This window comes from Lepeophtheirus salmonis, chromosome 9 (assembly GCF_016086655.4).
Source record: "Lepeophtheirus salmonis chromosome 9, UVic_Lsal_1.4, whole genome shotgun sequence".
Classification (NCBI taxonomy): domain Eukaryota; kingdom Metazoa; phylum Arthropoda; class Copepoda; order Siphonostomatoida; family Caligidae; genus Lepeophtheirus; species Lepeophtheirus salmonis.
In genome coordinates, this window is record NC_052139.2 from 30,266,700 (window position 1) to 30,289,275 (window position 22,576).

General features: G+C 31.5%; 1 protein-coding gene across 1 annotated transcript in view; it reads right to left on the bottom strand.

Annotated features, from left to right (window-relative positions):
- Positions 1-22,225, bottom strand: part of LOC121123971 (discoidin domain-containing receptor 2) — a 73,804-nt gene extending 51,579 nt beyond the window's left edge. The window contains exons 1-2 of the mRNA XM_040719058.2: positions 21,950-22,225; positions 1,610-1,718 (exon numbers count right to left, since the gene is read on the bottom strand). Of these exons, the coding sequence (XP_040574992.1) occupies positions 1,610-1,718; positions 21,950-22,079 (239 nt within the window). The 5' untranslated portion in view covers positions 22,080-22,225. The remainder of the gene's footprint in view (positions 1-1,609; positions 1,719-21,949) is intronic.
- Positions 22,226-22,576: the final 351 nt, after the last annotated feature.

Genomic DNA, 22,576 nt, shown 5'->3' on the forward strand with positions numbered 1-22,576 from the left:
GATATAGTATGAACATGACCTATACAAAATTGCATTGCCCAACGAGGTCATCTGTAGGTGGTGGCATATCTTAATTAAATTATGAAAAAAAAAAAATCTTTACTTTGTAAATATAGATACTAATGATTCATTTTTAGTTATTTTGCAGCAAATCCGCGTATAACGCGCATCCTTTTTTATCATTTTTTTTTTTTTATTTGCAGAAAGAAGAGATCAAAATTTTCTTATATTATCGTCTATTTTTGCTCCAAAGGGTAGCCTTAAATAAAACTTAATCAATACTTTTTATAGATTAGTAGAACGTCTATCATAGTTAATAAAATGTGAAATAATGATTTATTATATATTTTAATCTTTATTGAGACAATAAAGAACCTTTGTCACCTGTCAAACTTTGACCGATATCTGCTAACTAAAGTTGACATTCTAGGGGGGAATTAAATTTTGGATAATTTATTTTCTTACCAATTGATAACAATTTTTTCAAACTAGTCAAAATTCAAACGAAGTTGAAAAACGAACCGTACTATACGTGTATTTTTATTATAAGCTCTGGTGAACGTTTTTTATTTTATTTTATTTTTTTAAAGAAAATAAGAGCTAAACATTTTTGGCTTCTTTTCTTGGGAGGAAGAATATCAGATAAAAGAGACTCTGGAGCCAACTAACTCGGGAAACGCCTGATGACAAAGGTGTAAAAAAAACAAATAATAATTGTAAGACCTTCCAAAAACAATATTATTTCAAGGAGCAAAAGTGGGGGGGAGGTAAATGACACAAAAGCAGGCATGCAAGAAGATCTGGTTCACATCATTCTATCCCCCCCTCCCCTTCCCACCCATAAAATAAGTCAAAAAAATCACCTGTCTCAGGGGAAAAATTATGAAAATTAGTTTTGTGTCAACTAGAGCCGAGTCTAATCGAGTCCTTCCGTAAGGATCGACTCAAGTCGATACATTAAAAAAGACAATAAATCAGTACCTATTCAAGTGCGTCCGCAGGATTTTATTTTGAGAGGGGGGTCTTAATTATTTAGAAGAGACAAAAGACTTGAATTTTAACCTTTTTTTTGTAAAAAAACACTTCAACTCGATGATTTTTGGATGTTAAAGACCAACATTTTTCGAATTAGTGGCGCTCAGGAACCCTCTGGACATCCCTAATAGTAGTGTTATGTTTCGGTCTGAAAATCCTAGACCGGTTTGAAATTTTTATGATTTTTAGTGGACATTTCTTTAAATAAATTTGGTCTAGATCCATCTCGAATAAAAACTTGGTTTGTATCGATGACACAGAGAAAAATGAAGTATGAATGGGTCTCATTTGAAGTTTGATTAAATTATGTGCTGAGTCCTTCTCCTCAAAGATTCGAATAATCTCATTAGAAAAAAAGGGTGGTATTTTGTATATTTTTTTTTTTTTTTTTTTTTAGTTACAAATTTATTCGAAAATCAAAAACATAATTTGCTGGTATTTAATGATAGAGTAATTGTGATAGAACTTAAATCGACTCACCCCCATTTGAGTTTAGTAAAAAATCATGAACTTAAATGGAATCGACACACGACTAACAAAAATAAGTAGATAAATAAAAAATCATCAACATTACCTTCCATTTTGTGGACCAACGGATTTGAAGTCAAAGGCAGAAGAGGCTGTTATGTCGGCATCATCAATATGGCCATGTTCCATGCCAAGAGGAATGGCGCATTCATTAGCTAAAAAAGAAAACAGATGTATAAGAACATAGAACATCTTAAATTGTACGTGTACATTAAAAGATATTTATTACAATTTAGAAGCTGTCAAAGAAGTGTGGGGGGGAGCAGGAAAGAAAAAGAGTTTCCTTTGTTTATATTAATAAGAAGAAGTTAATAGTGTTGAGCTCGGTCCCAGACCGAATTTTCCCCGGGTTCGGTATTACGTACCTTTTTCTAAAAAGACAGACATGTTGGTCAATAGATCAAAATTTAACTACTTCTAAATCGTAGGCCAATTTTTTGGGGTCTCAACCTATCGAACCCATTTTATTTCATATGACATTTTTATTCACAACAATTCAGCAAAACAATTGATATCACGTGGTCATCACCTTGATTGTATCACACTACCTTTTCTACGAAAATATGTATTCCAAAACAGAGGCCCAAAATCAGGTGGTAGTTAGTTATAATTCAGATGTTCAGAACACTGATTAGAGGGAAAGAAAGGGAAACATCGACAGCTGACAAAAAAATACAATCTATATTTTTGTGTACGTAAGGTAAACAAACCCCTGTAGTAGACCAAATCTTTCTTTAATATCGGTCCTGACCAAAATTAATCAATCAATCAGTGTTTAAAGCTTAACAAGTCCTAATTATAATTCAACCAATCAGCGTTACGAACACCGAGTAGGGGGGAAATAGAAAAATTGATAGCTGACAACAAAATACACTCAATATCTTTGTGTTGGTGAAGTAAAGCTCTGATGTTGAACTGAATTTTTCTTACATATCAGTCCAGACCAAACTACTGAATAAATAATTCCGTTCACTTACTATCATAAGGGTCTCAGACCGGTTTAAGGGGTTCAGGCTTAAACCCTACGCTAGAAGTAACGTACTACATACATAGAAATGAAATTACAACTCTCATAAAAATATTTATTTAGACACATATTTAAAAAAATAAAAGAGTTCTGCATCAGTGATTTGGTTTAGGTTTTCAATATTATTATTATTTTTATTTTTTTGAGGAAGGAAAAACATCACATAAAGATGTCACTTTTTGAGTTTTTTGTTTTTTTTCCTTCTTTGAAATAGTTTGGAAGACTTTTACTTTGTCCCGACTGTAGTTAGTAGAGCAGGCTTGAGTGAGTTTTCTCAATATGAAGTCAGTCTAGGATTACATACATTTTTATTCTTCAACTAATTATAATTTGATGAAATCCTTTGGATGTTTCCACAAATTAAACTATATTTAAAGTAGACAAAAATTCATTGTGACGATTACAGATTTGGGGAGGCCATTTTAATGAATATTATATGCCCATTATTTTTTAAAACGAGGTTTCATTACACAATCAAACGGCATCTTAAGCAAAAAAAATACAAGTTTAGTCTTCATCCAATATATATCTCTAAGTATAAAAAGGTCGGTGTAACAACAACAACAAAAAAAAAGGTGTCAATGATCTCCTCTGCGTTGGTATAAGTACTGAGAAGACACCAGACACCGAGAAGACTGTAAAGACCCTTGGAATATACATCCGTTCTGCCCACAACATCAAGAAGTCCCTTACAGCCCAAAAATCTCTCAAACTTCTGCAGCAATAATATGGCGAACTGGTTCTCTACCTTCATGTGGGGCCCACCTCTGACCCATATCCCCTGGACTTTGCGGTTTGAGTCGTCTTGGAGAAGAATATCCGCCGCCAAACCTCTTATCCAGACTTGGATTCTCTCTGAAGTGCCATCATGCACGCGTGGTCCACCACCACAGACACAGCCTACATCATCAAGAGCTGCCAATCTGTTGGCTCACGTTTCAAGGCATTTATTGCTTGTTAAGGAAGTGAATACAAATATAGTTTAAACAATTTAAAAATCGCTTTGGAGTTGTTTTTTCTTGATTAAATAATAATCAGGTTTGTCGTTAATTTAATGAGAAATCCATGTGGCCACCTCTCCCCCCTGGGGAGGGCCCTCCTCCAGGCCTGACCTCAACCCCCTCCATTACAATAGTACAGTATTATTATACAGAAAGTAAATTGAGTTTCTATTCTTTTTTTAATTGTCGAGGTATTTGAACAAGTCTTCAATATTCAAAACTGTTTGAATATTGAAGGATTACAATAGTCCAAAAATTGGAATTACTTGTCTGATTTTTGAAGTAGGAAATGGGGCGATCCTCCCTGGACTTGTGACATAGTTAAATTTTAGGGTTAAAGTTTACTTGTATGATTTTTGGACACCATACTGTACGTACCTATATACCCAGTAAACATTTCGTTGGCACATAGCGAGCAATTAGATTGTGCAACGTCGTCTGTACTAAAACATATCTGTAGAGTGTTTTTATAGGAAAATTTGTTTGCATAAAGTATTTTCTGCTCAGCTGTTTATGTTTCTACTTATTTTCCCTGATCATGACGGTTTGAATTCAAATCGGATTATGTTAAGATGATAACAATTCCAAGCAAATATTAAATGTTACCTCCATAGTTGGAAATAATTAGCTAATTGATGCCAACGGATTTTAGGATTTTTTCCCTGTTTCTTTACTATTTTTTTGATACAATAAAGTATCAAGCTATAGATATCCACAAATACGTTTTTAAAGTTGGGTATATTTAAAATAGCTATAGATATCTGATGCATCAACATAAAAACAACCTTAAACACAAATCAAGGAAAAGAGAAAATCCTAATTTATTCTTTTTTTTCTTCTTCATATATACAAGCTAATGAATATTTCATAGGCAACCTTAAGTCATTTACAGGCATTGCACTCAAATTTCTGGTATGAATGTTGATACTCAATCATTTTAGCTATAGTTTAAAAGCTTTATTTGTTTTAAAAGGCTTTTATTGGCCACCTCTTTCAAATACAATCACTGAATTTCTTATTATTCCATATAGATGATCAATTTGCGAGACAGCCAAAGGGGTTATTTAATAATAGGAATTGAGGATAATTGGTGGATAGCCAATTTTATGAAAAGTTATTCCAGCTTGTCTTTGAGCTGACAGGCGCATATGCTAGCGTTGACCTTTGACAGGTTAAAGGAATTTGAAGTCAAAAGGATAAATTAAACATTTTCCCCTTTTCTTGATTTGTGTTGTTTCTAATTTTTTTTATGTTGACGACGACACATATGTATAAACTTTTAATTTTCTTTGCTCCATAAGAACTATTTTTTTAATTAGTTTTATATTGTTTTGATAATAAATACACAAAAAGAAGAGATCTAAAAATAAATGTGCAAATATAGATTTTATGACGAAAACAAAAGACGTAATTCAGCTTTTCTTTTCTGTTATTCTTTTCTATATTTTAAATAATAATTCAATTATGGATATAACAAAGATGTTTCAAAGGGCCAGCCGTTAGCAGCTTCCTTGGGACAAAGTATAAATGTTCTACAAAGGCAGGAGGAAAACATTAAAAAAGTGCATAAATACGTCAAGTCTACAAATATGTATATATATATATATATATTAGTGTTGGAACGCGGTTCGAGAACGATTTTTGAACTGGTTCGCTCTTGAGTGATTTTTTAGTCAATATTTCTTCAAAAAGGTCAGATGGAACTGCACTATATAGATATAAGTAAAGATAATAATATAATATATGATATAGAAATGGTTTTTGAAGTCCATATATGAGGGAGATCTGAAAAGTTTCAAGACACTTCTCTCAGCAATGTAACAAATGTCCCTAGGATTTTTTTCTGTAAAATAATTATTCACCTGACACTTTTTATTTTTGACTCAATATCTCCGAGTTGGATTGACTTAGACGCATCAAATTTTAACAAAACAAGCCTTTATATGTTTGCTATTGTTTGAATAAAACCTTTGTTAGTATCAACTGCATGTTTTAAGATTTTTGAGGATAAAATGAATTAAAATGACTGATTAAATCAATTGGGCCGAGTTTCGAAAGTAATTTCTATCCTTTTTAATACTATAGGAACTCTTCTTTGAATCAAAAGGCGCGTCTATAATTTTTTACTTACTCTTTGAGTGCTCCTACAAATAAATTTGATTCATTATGCGTCAAATGTTTATAATATTGATTTTTCAAGTTTAAGGTACCCCCCAAATGAATTAAATCAAATAAGGAGAACTTTCTACATTTAAAAAAGGATTAGAGGAAGTAAAATATTATAATTATATTTAAATTCTTATTAATCAATTTGTACCAAAAATAGATGATAATCTTCTATTAGAGGGAGATGTTAACGCATCCACAAACTATCAAATAATGACCAAAAAAAGAGGAAAGAGCACACGCATCACCCGCCTTTTTTTCTTTTCTAATCGTTATCCATAGTTTTTTTCTTTATACATAATTCTCTAACATATAATTGTTCAGTGCAACAATCCATCTGACCAATTAAAGAAACTTTAGAAAAATAATTAAGAGTATCAGACTGGTTTTGTATTTTCAGAGCAAAAACCCATCACTAATAAATTGTATACGTGAACAAAAGGCATCCGGAAGACACGTCAGTTATCACAGAGCGGCACCATATGGATATTTTTTGTATATTCCAGAGTTAAATAATAGTACAAATAAAAACTTTTTATGATAATATAATTTTTTTGTTGCATTCCTTCATCCCTTTACCAATTTTTTAATACAATAAATATTCCAAATTTGATTACATCTATTACTATACTAAAGTACGTTATTATGTTGATGGTATCTATCTTTTTTTTTATTCTTAAGAGGAAATATACATGTATATATATATATACATAATAGTGTTGGATTCGAGTCAGAAAAATGGAGTTCGAGCTTAGATTTTTTTACTCTTTTAAATTAATGCGATAAATTGCAAACTTTTCAACTTTGAAACATACAGTCCACAAAAATAGGAATAGTCCCAAACTATTTTGTACCTGAATTTCAGGATAAAACTCATAGGAACACAGTAGGGATCATTCAATTTATTGAAATATCACCATATTTTTATTACCGTCGGGTTCGGTCTGAAGTTCCTAGATCGGTCTGTGACCTCGTGGATTTTTATTGGAGCGAACTAATTTGCTCCTGTAGATAAGTTGAATCTGAAGCAGTTTGAAATGAAAACAAAAAAAAAAAAAAATGGTCTGATTTAAAATTCGACCTATAACGAGTCAATAATTGAATAATTGGTGATAACATCGTATGAGTTTAAAAATTGTGAACATTAGTTGAAATTAAACGTTTTTGTATTTGTACAACTCATACATCCGGATAGGAGAGAGAATCAGTATTTAGTTTGAGACAGAGAAAAATAGGTCTAAAAATCGAGACGGAAAAATTCGGTCCACGTTTAGAAAATGATTAAATTTGGATGTGAGGCCTCAATTCGCGGTCTGGACCAAAATATTGGTCCAAATCGATCTAAAAAAAATCCCTTAAAACCGATTAGACAATAAAATCAATCTTGGCCGATATTCAAAAGTAATTTCTATCCTTTTTAACGCTATAGGAACTCTTCTTTGAATCAGAAAGGAGCCTTTAAAATTTTTTACTTACTCTTTGAGTGTTCCTACAAATAAATTTGATTCATTATGTGTCAAATGTTTAGAATATTGATTGTTCAAGTCTAAGCAACCCCCCAAAAATATTTCAGGCGAGTTTTAGTAATTTTAATAAAATTATGGGCTTTAGGAACCATATGCAAAGTATGTACGGATTTTTTTGCCATTTTTTATTCTCACCTCCTTATAAAGTACGGATATTGCGTTCGCAATTTCAAAACCCCTCCTACCTGCGTACATCATTTATTCATATCTCCCATAGTCAGTGAAAGAAATGCATCAAAACAAATCTTATATCTACAGCAATGAACATCAGCTATTGGTCGTGTAATGTCGGAGCTTCAAGATTCCTTCCACAACCGTCTTAGGGCCCCTCCTATCAGTCCTTTAGACTGCAAGTACCTCGAACTGTCAGAATTAGAAATAATTAAGCCATGAAAAAATAGGGTTGAGTGATTTTTTCTAGTGAAAAACTTTATAAGTTTTTAGGACTGATAAGCAAGGCCAGAGGAAGCTGAACTGGAGAGGACTGAAGACATCAGTCATAAATAAGGACGAACACAACACTAGGTTTAAATACTTAATCAAACGTTGACCGTTCCTTTCAACTTTTCGTCGCTTAACATTATAGAACCTATTTTAAAAAGCTTCTGATGATGAGTCTGATGTTATACATAGCATTCAAGATCACAAGGGTACAAAAGTCTAGAGTGACAATCTTGTTGGGTCCTCCAGTGGCAAAAGTCCAATGTTGTGTCCTCCACTTCCTCGAGAGGCTCTGTTAATGAGCCTCCTTAAGGAAAAGCTAAAAGAGCTATTTAAAATGTTCGCAACTTCCTATACAAACTGATGAGGGCAAAGAAGATCAGCAATCCATTGGGTTTTTACCTCCGTTGTCGTTGCTTCTTGACAGTTTGCAAGCAATAATATTTATTTAATATTTAAAAACACAACATCGATTACAAATAATAATTACTTAATGGAGCTCTTATCGGTGTTTTATGATATTATTTCTTTATGATAGCCTGTTAGAAAATTGTAGAGTTATTTTATTCCTCGAGTTCGAGTAATACTCCATACCACCACTAATAAAAATATATGTAAAGGGGGAGAAGGGTCTCTTCTCCCCCCTTTATTTTACTTCTTTGTATTTTTGGATCTCATAAATTACTCATTCTGCTGATAAATAAAATATATTATCCCTGCGTACATATAAAATATTCTACTTTTTTTTACATATGTAATATGTAAAAAAAAACTAAATACATTTTTTTTTTTTTTCAAGTACAAATGTGGCCCTGTCAACACAAAAGCAAGCACGAATTATTATGATCAAAATGAACTATGAATTATATTTGTATAATTAAAAAAATAACTATTGTCAATTTCTATGAACAAATCATTCTTATTAACACTTTGCAGTGAAGAAATTGATGGATTTCATATGAAAGGGGCCTTATCGGGCCCAATATTAGTCTATTTAATCAAATAAAGTATCTAAGCTATAGTTAACAATGTTGTGTATCTCAACCCATTCCAGAAATTTGAATAACAAGCCCATAATTGACTCAAATAATGGCCAATATGACGTATACAAATAATTTTTTATTTCCTTGATTTTTATTCAAGATTGTTTCTATGTTGACGCACCACAAATACCCCGCGTGCTTATTATAATCATTCATGCTCACTCTCAGATTTCGTTTGTAAAGTCAATTACAGGATTATTTTTTTATAAATAAACTTATATTGCAAAGTAAGTAATTGAAGAATGTTATTTAATTTTCCCTGAAGGCGTCTCTTTGTAATTGGTGGAACAGCAAATCTAATTATAGGTTTTATATTCATTTCCCTTCAGAAATGCACTGTTCGTTCAAAGAGGCTTTCTTGTCTACGAAGAAGGATCCACAGAACATCCTATTGTTTGTTCAATATGATTATCCCTTCGGGATATTGATCATCATAGTGTGGTCAGTCAGTATTGCAAAATGGAGCATAAAATTATCTTTAAAAAAATGTTTTCCAATTTATTTTCTTAAAATATAAAATATGCTGAATTAATTTCAAATTAAAAAAAGCGACAGAATAAGGCTTGCAGATTTATTTTTAACCTAGGCTAAACTCAAGGCCTCCAATGTATATGTCCCAAAATCGTGATGCCCCCCAGAATTGGACTAAATGCCATCTCATAGAACAATATTACCTAAATTTAGCCAACAAGGATCAATCTTTACCCATTTCTATCAGAATAACTTAACGCCAATAACTTTTTTAGTATTCTTTTAATTGGAGTTGCACTGATTAAGTATAAATAAACATTACGTTTATCCATCTGACATAGGATTGTCTATGAAGTTCATATAAACTAATTATATTTCCTTTTTTAGAAACGACACAGCCCGAATCTATGCACATCGAGTTCAAGAGAATAATTTCTCCTGAGCGCATTGAGATACCCATTTACATTGCTCAAAGTTATTAGGCATCAACGAACAGACAAAAAGACATTCAAACTTTGTTTTAATAATATAGAAGATATCTTAAGTAGAGTGATCATGTATGACGGAGAGTAACGCTGAGGCGTGTTGAACTCGGGGTAGAATTGAAGATTGGAGGCATTCCAGCCTACAGGGTGCACAAGCTATCGATGCCGCCACTTTGGCGCACTCTCTTAGCAAACACAGATACTAAGGGAGCTGATTTTGTTTTTTGGATAGTTTTTTTCTCATAAATTCGTACTCCCAAATATTTGGACAATGGGCTCCTTGGAAATTGCGCCGGAAGTGTCTAAAAAACAATTGCTCGAACTCTGGGACTCAGTGGGACGTTCGTTCACAACGTTAGGAGGGAATTTGAGGCCTCTTAAGGACTCGGCTCCCAGCTAACACCAAGACCATTCTAACAACTTCATCATGCCGGATTTTTGACCGCCAAACTCGTTTGATCTGAATCCGATATTGTTGTGTTTTTGTATGTGATGCTATCAAATGACAAACCAACCGAACCCCCTGAAACACCAAAGACGAACTCATTAGTCGGATCAAGAAGGAATTCCAGGATTTGTCAAACGACCAAATTGGGTAAGGCCTATTTGCGCTTTTAGTCTCGTATACAGACGGTAATTGAGGCTGGAGGTGATTTTATTTGAATTTTATTGAATAAAATAAATTAGAATTCCTCAAACTTTTCAGAATCTGGTTTTATTTTTTAATCTGATAACTGATAGAAGTGAAAATTGTGCTTGAAAAAAAAACCAACCTTTTCGCGCACAGATAGCTTGCACATCCTGTATATGGCTTTGCTACATAAGAAGTAGGTTTTCTTTATTTCCTTCATTTCAGGGCTGATCTAATATAACTTTATGACAACTAAGGATCTTGTCAAATTGACAAGATCACCAAGTTCCTCTTCCATCCATTTTATTTTTACATACGAGTTGAAAATATATTAGTCATCACTGTCTCCTCTAGATATCTTGGCTAAACTGATAATACCGGTGAACCTTAGCTCACGTTCGTATAATGAGGTTTTCCTGTAAAGGATCAACCAAGGACCCCTACATTATTATTACCCATTCTGGATGATTACCATCATAGTGTGGTCAATATCGCGAAATGAAAGCTAATTATACATCAATCATTCATTAGTACGAGTGTTTTTGTACTCCTCCGTCTCTTCTAGCCATATGTATGTACATATTTTCATGATTTAATGATGACAAGAATTTCCCAACATTTAATTAGACTTTTTGTATTTTCTTACAACGCAGCGTTTAAACAAAGCAATTTAATTCGAATCTATCAATTGTCTACACATAACTAAGGGGGGAGGAATGATGTAGGGTGGAGAAGGAAGGAACATAATAATAGCCCTGGAACACGCAATGTCTTCGTCTTTTTATCCATCCATGTGTTTTATAAATATATAACGTATGTGGGAGAGAAAAATGATTATTGATAAAGCTCCGATGAAAGACTAATTCTTTTATTGACAAGTTACAAATATAATTAATATTTTTCTTTCTGGAAAAATATATATTATAATATTTACACGATATACAATAAGCATATTGTATATCTTATTCGCCAAGCTGATAAAATATTCAACGTGGAGCTCAGAGGGTGGGGCGTTACGTCACTTACTACAAACAATGTACAATGTATGTCATTTGTTGTAAGCTCTCAATATTAATACATATTTAACTCACCAAATCAGTGATTGAATAACGTTCATGAATTATTTGAGTGAGATTATTCCATATCAATTCATGAGACGGATGTAATCCAGTACAGAGTCATCCACAGGATATATTTTCATATCTTCTTTCATGATAATTTTGTCTTCCATAATTTTACAAAAGTTCCTTGATTGGGATGGGAGGCTACAATACAGACGCCCCTACACTAACAGATCTCACAGATTTAGCACATTTTTAAACCATTTCCTTATACTTATAAGAAGGAGACGTCTTATTGACGTCATAGCGTATGAGTGGTTGCGTGTTTTGTCACAATCTGTCTCTCTGGTCCAGTAGTCGGTACGATATCAAAGTAAAACCTGATGATAAATATCGAACCTATAATATAAAAAGGCAACAGAAATGTCATGCTCCAAAATCTTCAAGAGTCGAAAGTCTATGTTGTGAAAATGTGTACGCACAATCACTAAGAGAAGATGAATTGCCTAGCTGTTATCACGAATATTGGTTAAATTATGACCAACAAAGGAAAAATTACTCAATAATTGTTAATAACGTTTCCCAGGTTACAAAGGCAATTCTAATTCAACCAATCAACGTTCAGAAACACGCTGATTAGGAGACAAATAGCAGAAGTTTCGACAGCTGACAACCAAATACACATTAAAAAGGTGAGGACTCAAAAATTAGAATCCTCTTTGAGACCGTCTATCCTCAGTTCAAAAAGTCTGACAATTTTGTACTTGGCACCATTCAAAAGAACTAACAAGAAGCTCAAATTGAATCTCGATTTTGTTTTTGGGCTATCGAAAATGTACGAGCAACATGAAAAACGGTAGAGGGGAAAAAATTCCATCTCCGAAAGAGAAGATCTTCGCATTGGACACTTTTCTGAAGAGGATAAAGGATCTCTTCTTGACTAAATTATTAGCTCAGGCCAAGGAAACCTTCAGGACCAAACATCCAACTCAGATCATGCTAAATTGTCTAAATTTTGAGTCCTCCCCCGTATATTTTGGTTTTAAGAACGCAATGCTCTCCTACCATCTGATTTTGAGCCTTTTATCCCCCGTGTTTCATTTCAGAAGATAAGTTGCGAGATACAATAAAAATCAGCATCATCATGTGTGTGGGTCTATAATTGTATGTCAACAGCAACTGTTTACTAGCATAGAAAACTATAAATAAGTGCTTAGAAGATGTGTACATAAATACTTGACAGTACATAGATAAATAGTCAATAAGTATCAGCTGTACGTTGTATGTACAATAAATAAATCTGTCTGTTTGAAATACACAATAAAGAGACTTTAAGTAGAAGATACAATAAACGTTTTTACTACATTTTTCATGGTGCACACTGCACAGAGCAGATGAATTAAGAATTAATAGTTACGTACAATCATCTCAGGCATGATTGTATATTCAGGGATTTGTGTAGAATGTATTTAATAATATAATCTTGTGTAAATAAACAAGTTGTGTGTTGAGGTCTTATTATTCAGCTATTGATTATATCAGTTGTATGTTTGTATTGAACAAGAAATGAAGAAATCAAACAAAGGCAGAGGAAACCCCTCCCCCTTTTCATTATTTGCAAAGTTTTTTTCCATTAATGAACGATAATTACCCCTGTAAAATGAAATAAAATAATAATGAATTCTTTGTCTACCCGAAATAAAAACAAAGATCAGACAATGAAGCTTAACTCTCAATCATTTCTACTCGTGATGGGACGATGAAATGGAATCGATTGGACTGTTTAATTTGATATTTAAATTCTTAAATATTTGTATTTATTTTCCTAATTCCCTATTTATTGCTTTTGTAAGTTATGAAAAAATCCGTCAAGATACAAAAAACGATCATTTGAACTTGTTAATTGAGTCCTTTCATTTTATAAATATTCTACTATAATAATTTATGATAAAAATGCTCGCAAACTTGAAAGAAACAAATCCAACAGTAACTAAACGTGAACAAAAGTGTTCAAAACACATACAGTCCGTAAAGGATGTTGTTATTTTAGGGGAATCATTTTTGTTAAAGTAAAGGCAATTTATTTTAACAATTGAAATTCTAAGAAATTTATAGCAAAAGGATATTTTTTTAACTATTATTTAAAATATTAAAGAATCGAAAGATACATCCGGAATATTTACGAGAATTGCATTGGAATCGGCATCGAAACTTCTTCTTTTTTTTTTTTTTGAAATCGTTCCATCATTAATTTCCACATATATATGTGTTCCGTCAAGATCAAAACAATCTTGAACACAAACCAAATGAAGGAGAAATTTATAATTTCGATATTTACTCCACATATTATTGCCTGTAAACGCAATAGCAATTTAAAATGGCTATTCTCAAAATTGACTTTGGACTAAATTTGTATTTTTCCACGAATTATTATCCATTTCTATAAACCAATTATTATCATTTGCCCGTTGGGAGCCTTGCAAATTATAGTCTTAAAAAGTGTACCTAAATAATTGATATATTCATATTTAAGTGACCATATCGGGGCCAATATATGTATCTTAAATATAAAAAGTTTTTAAACTATAGCAAGGATTCCTGTGTCTTTGAATTCATCCCAGAAATTTGAATAATAAGCCTTCTATTGACTGAAATATGTCTTTGAAATCTTGGCGTCTATGGATGTAGAAAAAAAGTAAAAAAAATAATTTGGATTTTCTTTTATTCTTGATTTTGTTCAAGATTGTTTCTATGTTGACGCAGCACATATGTACATATAGTCGAATATTTTTATATAAATTGTTGAGTCAATGATAGACTCTCTACTCAAATTCGAGGGATGAGCCAGGAGTTTTAGGAATAGTTACGAACTTCTAATTGATTGAAGAGACATACTCTGTATATTTGCCTTTTTTTACGTTACTTTTAAGAGTAATTTTCGATGCACTTAAAGGATTAATAAGTATGATTTGTTGGTTAGAAATTGACGAATTATTGTCGAAGAATATAAATCATTCTAGCGGGCTTTTGCATTACCCTAACTCCAATTCAAATGATGTATTTTGTGAAAGAGCTGGTGTTGAAAAAAAAAAAATCAAATCTTATTTTTTTTAATGTAAATTATTTATAATAATAATAATGAAATAAGCTTGATAAATTATAAACTTTGTATAAAAGTGTTGACAAATAAAAATTAGGCATGTGTCATTCCCAACGTTCAAGGTTATACAATAGGCAATCATTAATTATCAACTATATGCTGAGCGCCTTACAACTGTACAGATGGATTTTCGATATAAAAAATATGGGTATATTTAATATTGATATTAAATGAAGGATATCAGTATCGATACCAAAGAGTCAATATTGATTTTGGAAGTGAAGCCATGGGCTTAAGATCTATACGAGGATACTCTGACAAGTTTTCGACCTCAACATGTAGATGTCAACAGTCAAAATTAAAAGTTAGTAACCTTTAACTGGAATCTGAGACGTTACTCACCAAAGTTATTTGAATGACTTGATGTGGGTCTTCTTTTTTTTTTGTGAAAATGGGCAAAATCGAGTAGCAAGCAGTCATTCAATAAACCTTTAAGTAGATTCAATCAATAACAGACATATGACGACTTGTTGTGTTAAAATTAATTAATATATTTTTACTCAATATATTCATAGAAGCCCATATGTTATATATGACATAATGAGTCAATTATAGGCTCCGAATTCAAATTTTTTGTATCAATTTTAGGTATAGTTTGGAACCTTTATAATATTTAAAGGCTTATATTAGCCAAGATATGACCTTTGACAATCAATTTTGACTACTTTAAGAGTGCATTTGGGGGGGGATTGATAAGAATAATTTGTTTATAGAAATAGAAAATTAACTTGTTGTTGAAGAATACAAATGTAATCCACATTTAATTTTAAAAATTAATCATTGGCTTTTGTGTTGACGATGCCTACAAGTATATTTAAACCTGCTTGAAAAAACGATAATATACATATTTATTAATTGAAACTTACGGTCTATCAAAAATATATCCCTCTATTGTCGATTTTTATGATATATCTTACCCTAAAATGTGTTATTACATTGTTATAAATTCTTATTTCCATATTGTAGAAATAAACTAATTATTACAATGGAAAAAATAAAATATTCTTCTCTAATAATCCTACTTTTAACGTCCCTAATCGATCAAATATATATATATATACAAATCTAACCATTTTTAGAGATTTTATATACATATTACTTTAATTTACTTCAAATATCAGTATTTATCATTGGCATTCAGTAGTATTCAATGCAGATGTAAAAAAAAATTTATTATTCAAGCCATTTGATGGAGTTTCATACAGATTTATCTTTTTAAAATATCAACTTTGAGCCCCAAAGCATCATTGTAGAATCTTATGATTATATTGTATACTAAAATTAACTATTGTGTTGGAATTAATAAGATAATTTCCTTTAAATATTCTGCTTTAATTATAACTAATCGATTAAATAAAAAATACATACTTAAATGTTAAAAAAATTTCATTTATATTTTTGTGTTTGGTGAATTGTTACAGGTTTCCGAAATGGAAGTAAAAATGAGAAAATTCAATGTATTCGTCTGTATCACTACGACCAAGGTGAAAAAGCGAAGAAGAGGCCAAAAAAAATTGGTTTATTTATGGACCCAGTACAGTAGTATCAAATGCGATAGCAAAGCGGTGGTTCAAACGATTCCATATTCTTGTAATATGAGCAATGGACATGTGAGCACTTATGCCTTTGTCCAGGAACTGAAGATTAGCCGGAAAAACGTATGGAACCATTGTAATCGGAAATACTATGTTCCCCTTTTAATGTCAAAATAAAGCAAAACTTAAGAACATTTACTTGCCTATTTGATATATACAAATCTGACAATTTTGAGTACATTTTACACTGATTCATGTACAATGTAAATATCAGTGTTTATCATTGTGATTCATTAGTATATAATCCAAGTGTTAAGTCTTTTTTATCCTTAAAGTCACTTAATGGAGTTTCATTCAGATGTATTACAAATTTGTCCATTTTATTTAGTAAAAATATCAAGTTTGACCCCCCAAAAGACGCATTTCTTCAATTAATAAGTGAGTCAAAAATTATCCATATCTACCCTAAAAGGTTCAATAATTTTAGCATCGCTATACAGTTAGAAGTGAACATCAAAAATATTTTAGATGGACAAACGAATTGTGTCTTACTTTACTTTTTTTTTTTTAAAGATGACTTACTTTTTACTTAGTTTCTTGAAGGTATAAGTAGTCATAAAAAGTAATAATAAATTATTACTTTTTTTTTTTTTTTTTTTTTTTTTTTAGGCCAAAAACAATATTTTTCAAATAAAAAATCTTATCTTTTTTTAAATAAAAAAATATATATATTCTTACAACATAAAAAAAAAGTTAAGTTCTAAGATAAAGACAAACATAAGACGAAGAAAAAAAAAGGGGGAAATATGCCACTGAGCATCTTCACAGTGACTAGGTAAGTAGGAAAAATATATATAAATGTACAAAAAACAAGCTCATATCTCATCATTACTATAAAAATATAGAATAATAAGACAGAATAGAAGAAATGAGGGAACGGACTTGTGATTTATAGAAACACACATAACTTGAAGAGGGAGGGGGGTGGGCAAATAATCATATTCATGTAGTGCTGTTTCGACTTTAGTCGAGTCGATATGGTTCAAATTTCGAAAACGGCAAAATTAAAACATCAAAAAAAAAACCAAAAAAAAAATTTATTAACATTGCCATAAATTCACACCGTTACTAGTCAGTGTGAGTGAGGGATTTGAGCTTGTTTTTTTCACAGTTGTGGCCCATTAGTACAAATGGGAGTTGTAAGGATTTCTCTCGAAAATGATTATACTATTCGACAAATTATCGAACATTTCTATAATCCTTTGGTTTTGTCACAAATTACACTTAAAGCAAGGCTAATAGAAATACAAGGTTATACCATAACGCATGTACGACTGATGTTTGATTTCCACCACACTTTTAATATTAACGTTATAGTAGATGAGTGGTTGGGTGTTGCGTCAAAATCTGCCTATCTTGGCCAGCAGTCGGTACAATAGGTCAGATGGAAAATTGTAGCAAGTCTGATAACATGATGCCTTTTATTTCTATTACCCTTAACTAAAAGTAGTTTATCACAGTAAAAAAAAATGATCAAAATGATGGATGTTATTAGAAAGACGATATCGGGCCAATATCAGTTTTTTAATTGAAATAAAAATAATAAAATACAGTTGAAATCCTTGTGTATCTGAACTCAACCCAAAAATTTGACTATCAAGCCTTGAATTGACTCAAATATGTCAATAAAATATTGGCGAGTAGTATGTTTATGTGAAGTATACAAATATATTGGCATTTTCTCATTTTCTGGACTTTTGTTTCAAGATTGTTTTTATGTTGACAAACAACATTTGTATTCTTTGATGAATATTCATCAATCTATATTATATAATTATTTTTATTAAACCCTTGTAGGCGCAGCAAATAGCACATTAATTAGCCAAAAAATGGATCGTCAGAATTTCATGAATGAAAAATTGACAGATTTCGTTAGAAGGGGCTATATCCGGGCGAATATAAGTATTTTATGCCAAATAAAGGTTGTTGGCATTAGCTCAAACTATTGTGTATCTTAGCTCATCCGATAAATTTGAATACAAAGCCGATAATTGAGTCAAATATGCCGATAAAATATTGCGTGGTGTATGTACGTACATATAGTGTCGATTATATTTGTATTTAGTTTTATTTTCTCGTCAAAAATCGGACGCCCCTGACACAACACAGTTATTTAATTCCTAGTTGTATTTGGAACAAACATAGTTAGTGAAGCTCCTGTCGACCGACTGTGAACGCTGATTTCTTTAGTTGTTTTAATGTTATAGAAAAAATGATACATATTTTTTTTCCACAGAGTTGATGGTTGTATTAACATTTTTAGTACTTTTTCTGCAACCAACGGAGATTCTGCTTTTATTGAAAGCCAGAACATAATATCAAGTGACACTTTATAGAAAATAAGTTTCAAGCTTTTTTCAAGCTGTAATTATTAGTGGTGGGTTTTCGGTCCGAAAATCAATACCGGTCCAAGGTCGTTATGATTTTTAATGAGAAGTACGGTATGGACCAGTCTCAAGGAAAAATACGGTGTGAATTGGTCTAACTTAAAATTTCCTCTAGATGAATTCTATAGATAAATTATACATGACGTCCGTTGTGTCTCAAAATTGTGAACATCGATCGACAATAACGTCATACGTATAAAGTTAAATGAGTTGCATAAACAATATTTGTACAACTCATAAATCAGGCGCGTAGGGAAGAAAATTGCTCAATCATTGAGGCTAAATATATGAGCCCACGATTCGAAAACGATTTAATTTTGCTTTAGAGCTTAAGATCGCAGTTTGGAGCAAAATATCTGTCCAAATTGCCGTAGAAAACATCAGTTACCACCGAATAGCAAAATAAATTAGCTCTTGTACTCACTTTTGAGGGAAAAAAATCCCATCCGACTGTTATTTTGAAGGGTCGTATATATATAAAACAAAGATTTGAGGGAGTCAAGAGGGACAATCCACACATCAAACAACGACGACACACGACCAACATCAAGAGGATTTAAAGAAGGCTATCCCTCCTTGTTCATATCAAAGTATTTTACCCAATGAGAACACACGTAAAACTCAGTCAATACACTATATAGAAAACCAATCCATTAAGATCTGAACCACCCACAAAAATGCATAACTAAATTAGCTAATCAAATAAGGACTGAAAAAATAATAGCAACGATGAGATCATAAAACCCCCAACTTTCATAAATCATACTAGTATAAGTGATGAAAATATATATTTACTTTTCTCTCGAAATAATCGATACTTGACTGCGTCATGAGACAAAAGAGATAGATAGATGACACACGTGCAGCAATTTATGCTGTATCAAATCACTACTGACGCACTTGATATTAATAGGGAAAATCGATAACGCGTTGTTGGGATCGTTGCATGTACATATTCAAATATTCCCGTCATTGTGGTTTATTTATCTTCTTTGAAAATCAGGAGAAGTCGTTTGTTAATCGTTGAACATTTGAACGAAAAACATTACTTCATTATTTTCTTTTGAGGAGGGGGGGAGGGGATCAAATCATTAGTAAAGTGGATGGAAGGAAGTTATTCATAGCAAACTAAAGGTGAAACTATTTCAAAGATATTCCAAATAATTAAAACCAAACAATAGTCCTGTTCAGTCCGGTCAGAGCCAGTTTAAGCATGCAGATCAGTTATAAAACTTAAAAAGTTTGATCCTTGATGACGTCACTCTACTTCATTTCCTCTTTTTGTAATCACTTCTAGTGCTGACAGTCCTTCAGACTGTCAGTCTTAAGGATCGGCCACAATGACTTGATAGGACTAGCCCTAAGACTGGATCAGACAGAATAAATGAGCACTAGCAAAACACTATTTAAGACTCTCGGTCCTTAGAACCATGAGTACTAGAACTTATTAAACAAAGGAAATATAAACTAAATTGATGTTATCATGGAGTAAACTTTATAAGTTTTTAGGAGTGATAAGCAAGACTGAACTGGAACGGACTGATACTAAATTGCTGTAACTCAAATAAAGACACTTTGAAGTTTGAAAACTCTATTCTTCCATTATTAGTAATGGATTGATCCAATTATTTAGAATAAAAGGTATCTGAGAAATTCATTTCCACAGTCTGAATTTATCTGTTTTTAAATATGAATATAAAATACTAAACTTCTAAAATGACATATAAACAATCACGGTAGCATTTGTGTAATTTTTCACTTATGACAATTTACCATTCAACCCTGAATTTGTGATGTGTCAGCATAAAAACAATCTGGAACAAAAAACGAGAGCAGAAAAAAGTCCAAATTATTGTTGTTAATAAATATTTCGGTCAATTAAAGTTTTTAAATATATATCTCTGGGATAATTTACGATACCCAAGAATTTTGCCTGTAGTTTAGAACCTTTATTTGATTAAAGAAACTTATATGAATCCGATATGACCTTACAAAAAAATTTCTCAATCTTTTATTTTGAGGTTTTTTTTTTTTTTTTGGTAACTTTAAGTGCAACTTTTGAGGTACTCAAAAGGTTCATAAGAATATAATCCAGACTCCATTTTGTGAAGTAGACATGCATACAACCCCATATTTCATAGGCATATTTGAGTCAATTATAGGCTTATTATTATAGTTTCTGGAATGAATATCGATACTCAATAATTTTACCTATATTTTGTAATCTTTATTTGAATTAAAAAAACTTATATTGGTCCCGATATCGTCTTTCAAATTAAATGTATCATTCTTTCATCATTAGGATGATCAATTTCGACACTTTAAGTTCCATTTCGGTACCTTCAAATGATCTACACTCAATTTTGATAAAAATTATTATAGTTTGAATTGGCGGAGAAAATACAAAAACACCATTTTGAACAAAATCAAGAAAAGTAGAAAATCTCAATTGATTTTCCAAATCAAATAAACATACAATCAAATATTTCATAGGCATGTTTGAGTCCATTATAGCCAATGTATTACAATTTCTGAGATGAATTAAATAATATGTAGTTTGAAACCTTCAATTGAGGCTTAATTTCCCACCAATATTCTCTACACAAGGGAAAAATCTATATATTTCTAATTGTGTTATTGTGACGAGGAACTTTTGCTATCGCAAATTGCACATAAACACGGCGCTTTTAAAATATTAATCAGACCAATTGATTGATAGTAATCGATGATAATTTGTCAAAAAATACAAAATATGTAATCGTGACTTAATTTTGAGATAAATCATTGTATTTAGTTTGTTGCATTTATGTTGGTCAGATATAATAATCTATTTGCAATTTTGTACAAATGATTTTCTATTCGTTTAAGTAGGGAAATATTACAAGTTGAAACTAAAAAATGAGATAGGATTGAAACGTGTGATTAAGATTATGGTTTAATTAAATATTCTTTGAATGGTCGATGGATTAATAACGTATTCTTTTTTGATGGAACTGACTATTTGATCAAATATTTTATGTGGCCCTCTATAAAGTTCAACTACCCATCATAGTAATAGATTTATAAATACATAATAACCAAGATGTTTAGCAAATATTAATAATTGATAATTAAGATGTCTTATGTTTTAATTGAATAATAAATTATGAGGCGCAGAAGTTTACATCTACACAACATTTAAAGCAATAAATCTTTCAATTAAATGCCCGACACTGAAAAAATAAAGCAAAGATTCAAATCAATTGAAGCAATATTTCGCATACTACAAAATAATATCTCACTCTTCCCACAAAACATCCATGAATATAAATGATTTGTATTTCATGTCACACAAGTGTTTTGTAAATTGTTTTAACACGTAGTATGAATTAAATATAATTTTTTTTTTTTACCTTCATTGGAAACGCTCGATACTTCAGTGGTGGGGGGAGTACTGGAAGAGCCGGCGGAGGATAGTCCCGAACTTGAATAAACAAAAGTAATTGATAAATATAGACAGATCGTCGTCGACAATACAGTCATTTTGATCCTTTGAAAAAAAAAACCAAAGCTAACGTCGCACTAATGTTTCAACTGTTCACAATAATCATTATAAAGGATTTCTATAAAATTTCGTTTCACTGGCTTTTCACCCCATACACAGATGACGGTTTAAATAAGACTGAAGTGAAAGATTAGAGGACGATGATTTTCTCGAGGGTGCATTATTCTTTTTTTTTTTTTTTTTTGCACGCATTCAAAGCGCTCTTCTTTTGGAGGGTGAGTAAAACTCTTCTCAGTAGGAGCACAGTAAAGAAAGGGGGGAAATAAAGAAATAAGCAACAGTTACCCGCATTTCCTTCCTACATAAAAATATAATATATTATTTCATCCAATTTCACGAAAAAATCCAAAATAATTTTAACTTTTTTAGGGGGTTAATGAAACTTCTCTGTCTAAGATTATAATTAAGAGATTAATACTATCTTTTTTGGTGTGTGTGGGAAAATCTTTTGTTTATATTGCTACACTTAATTAAA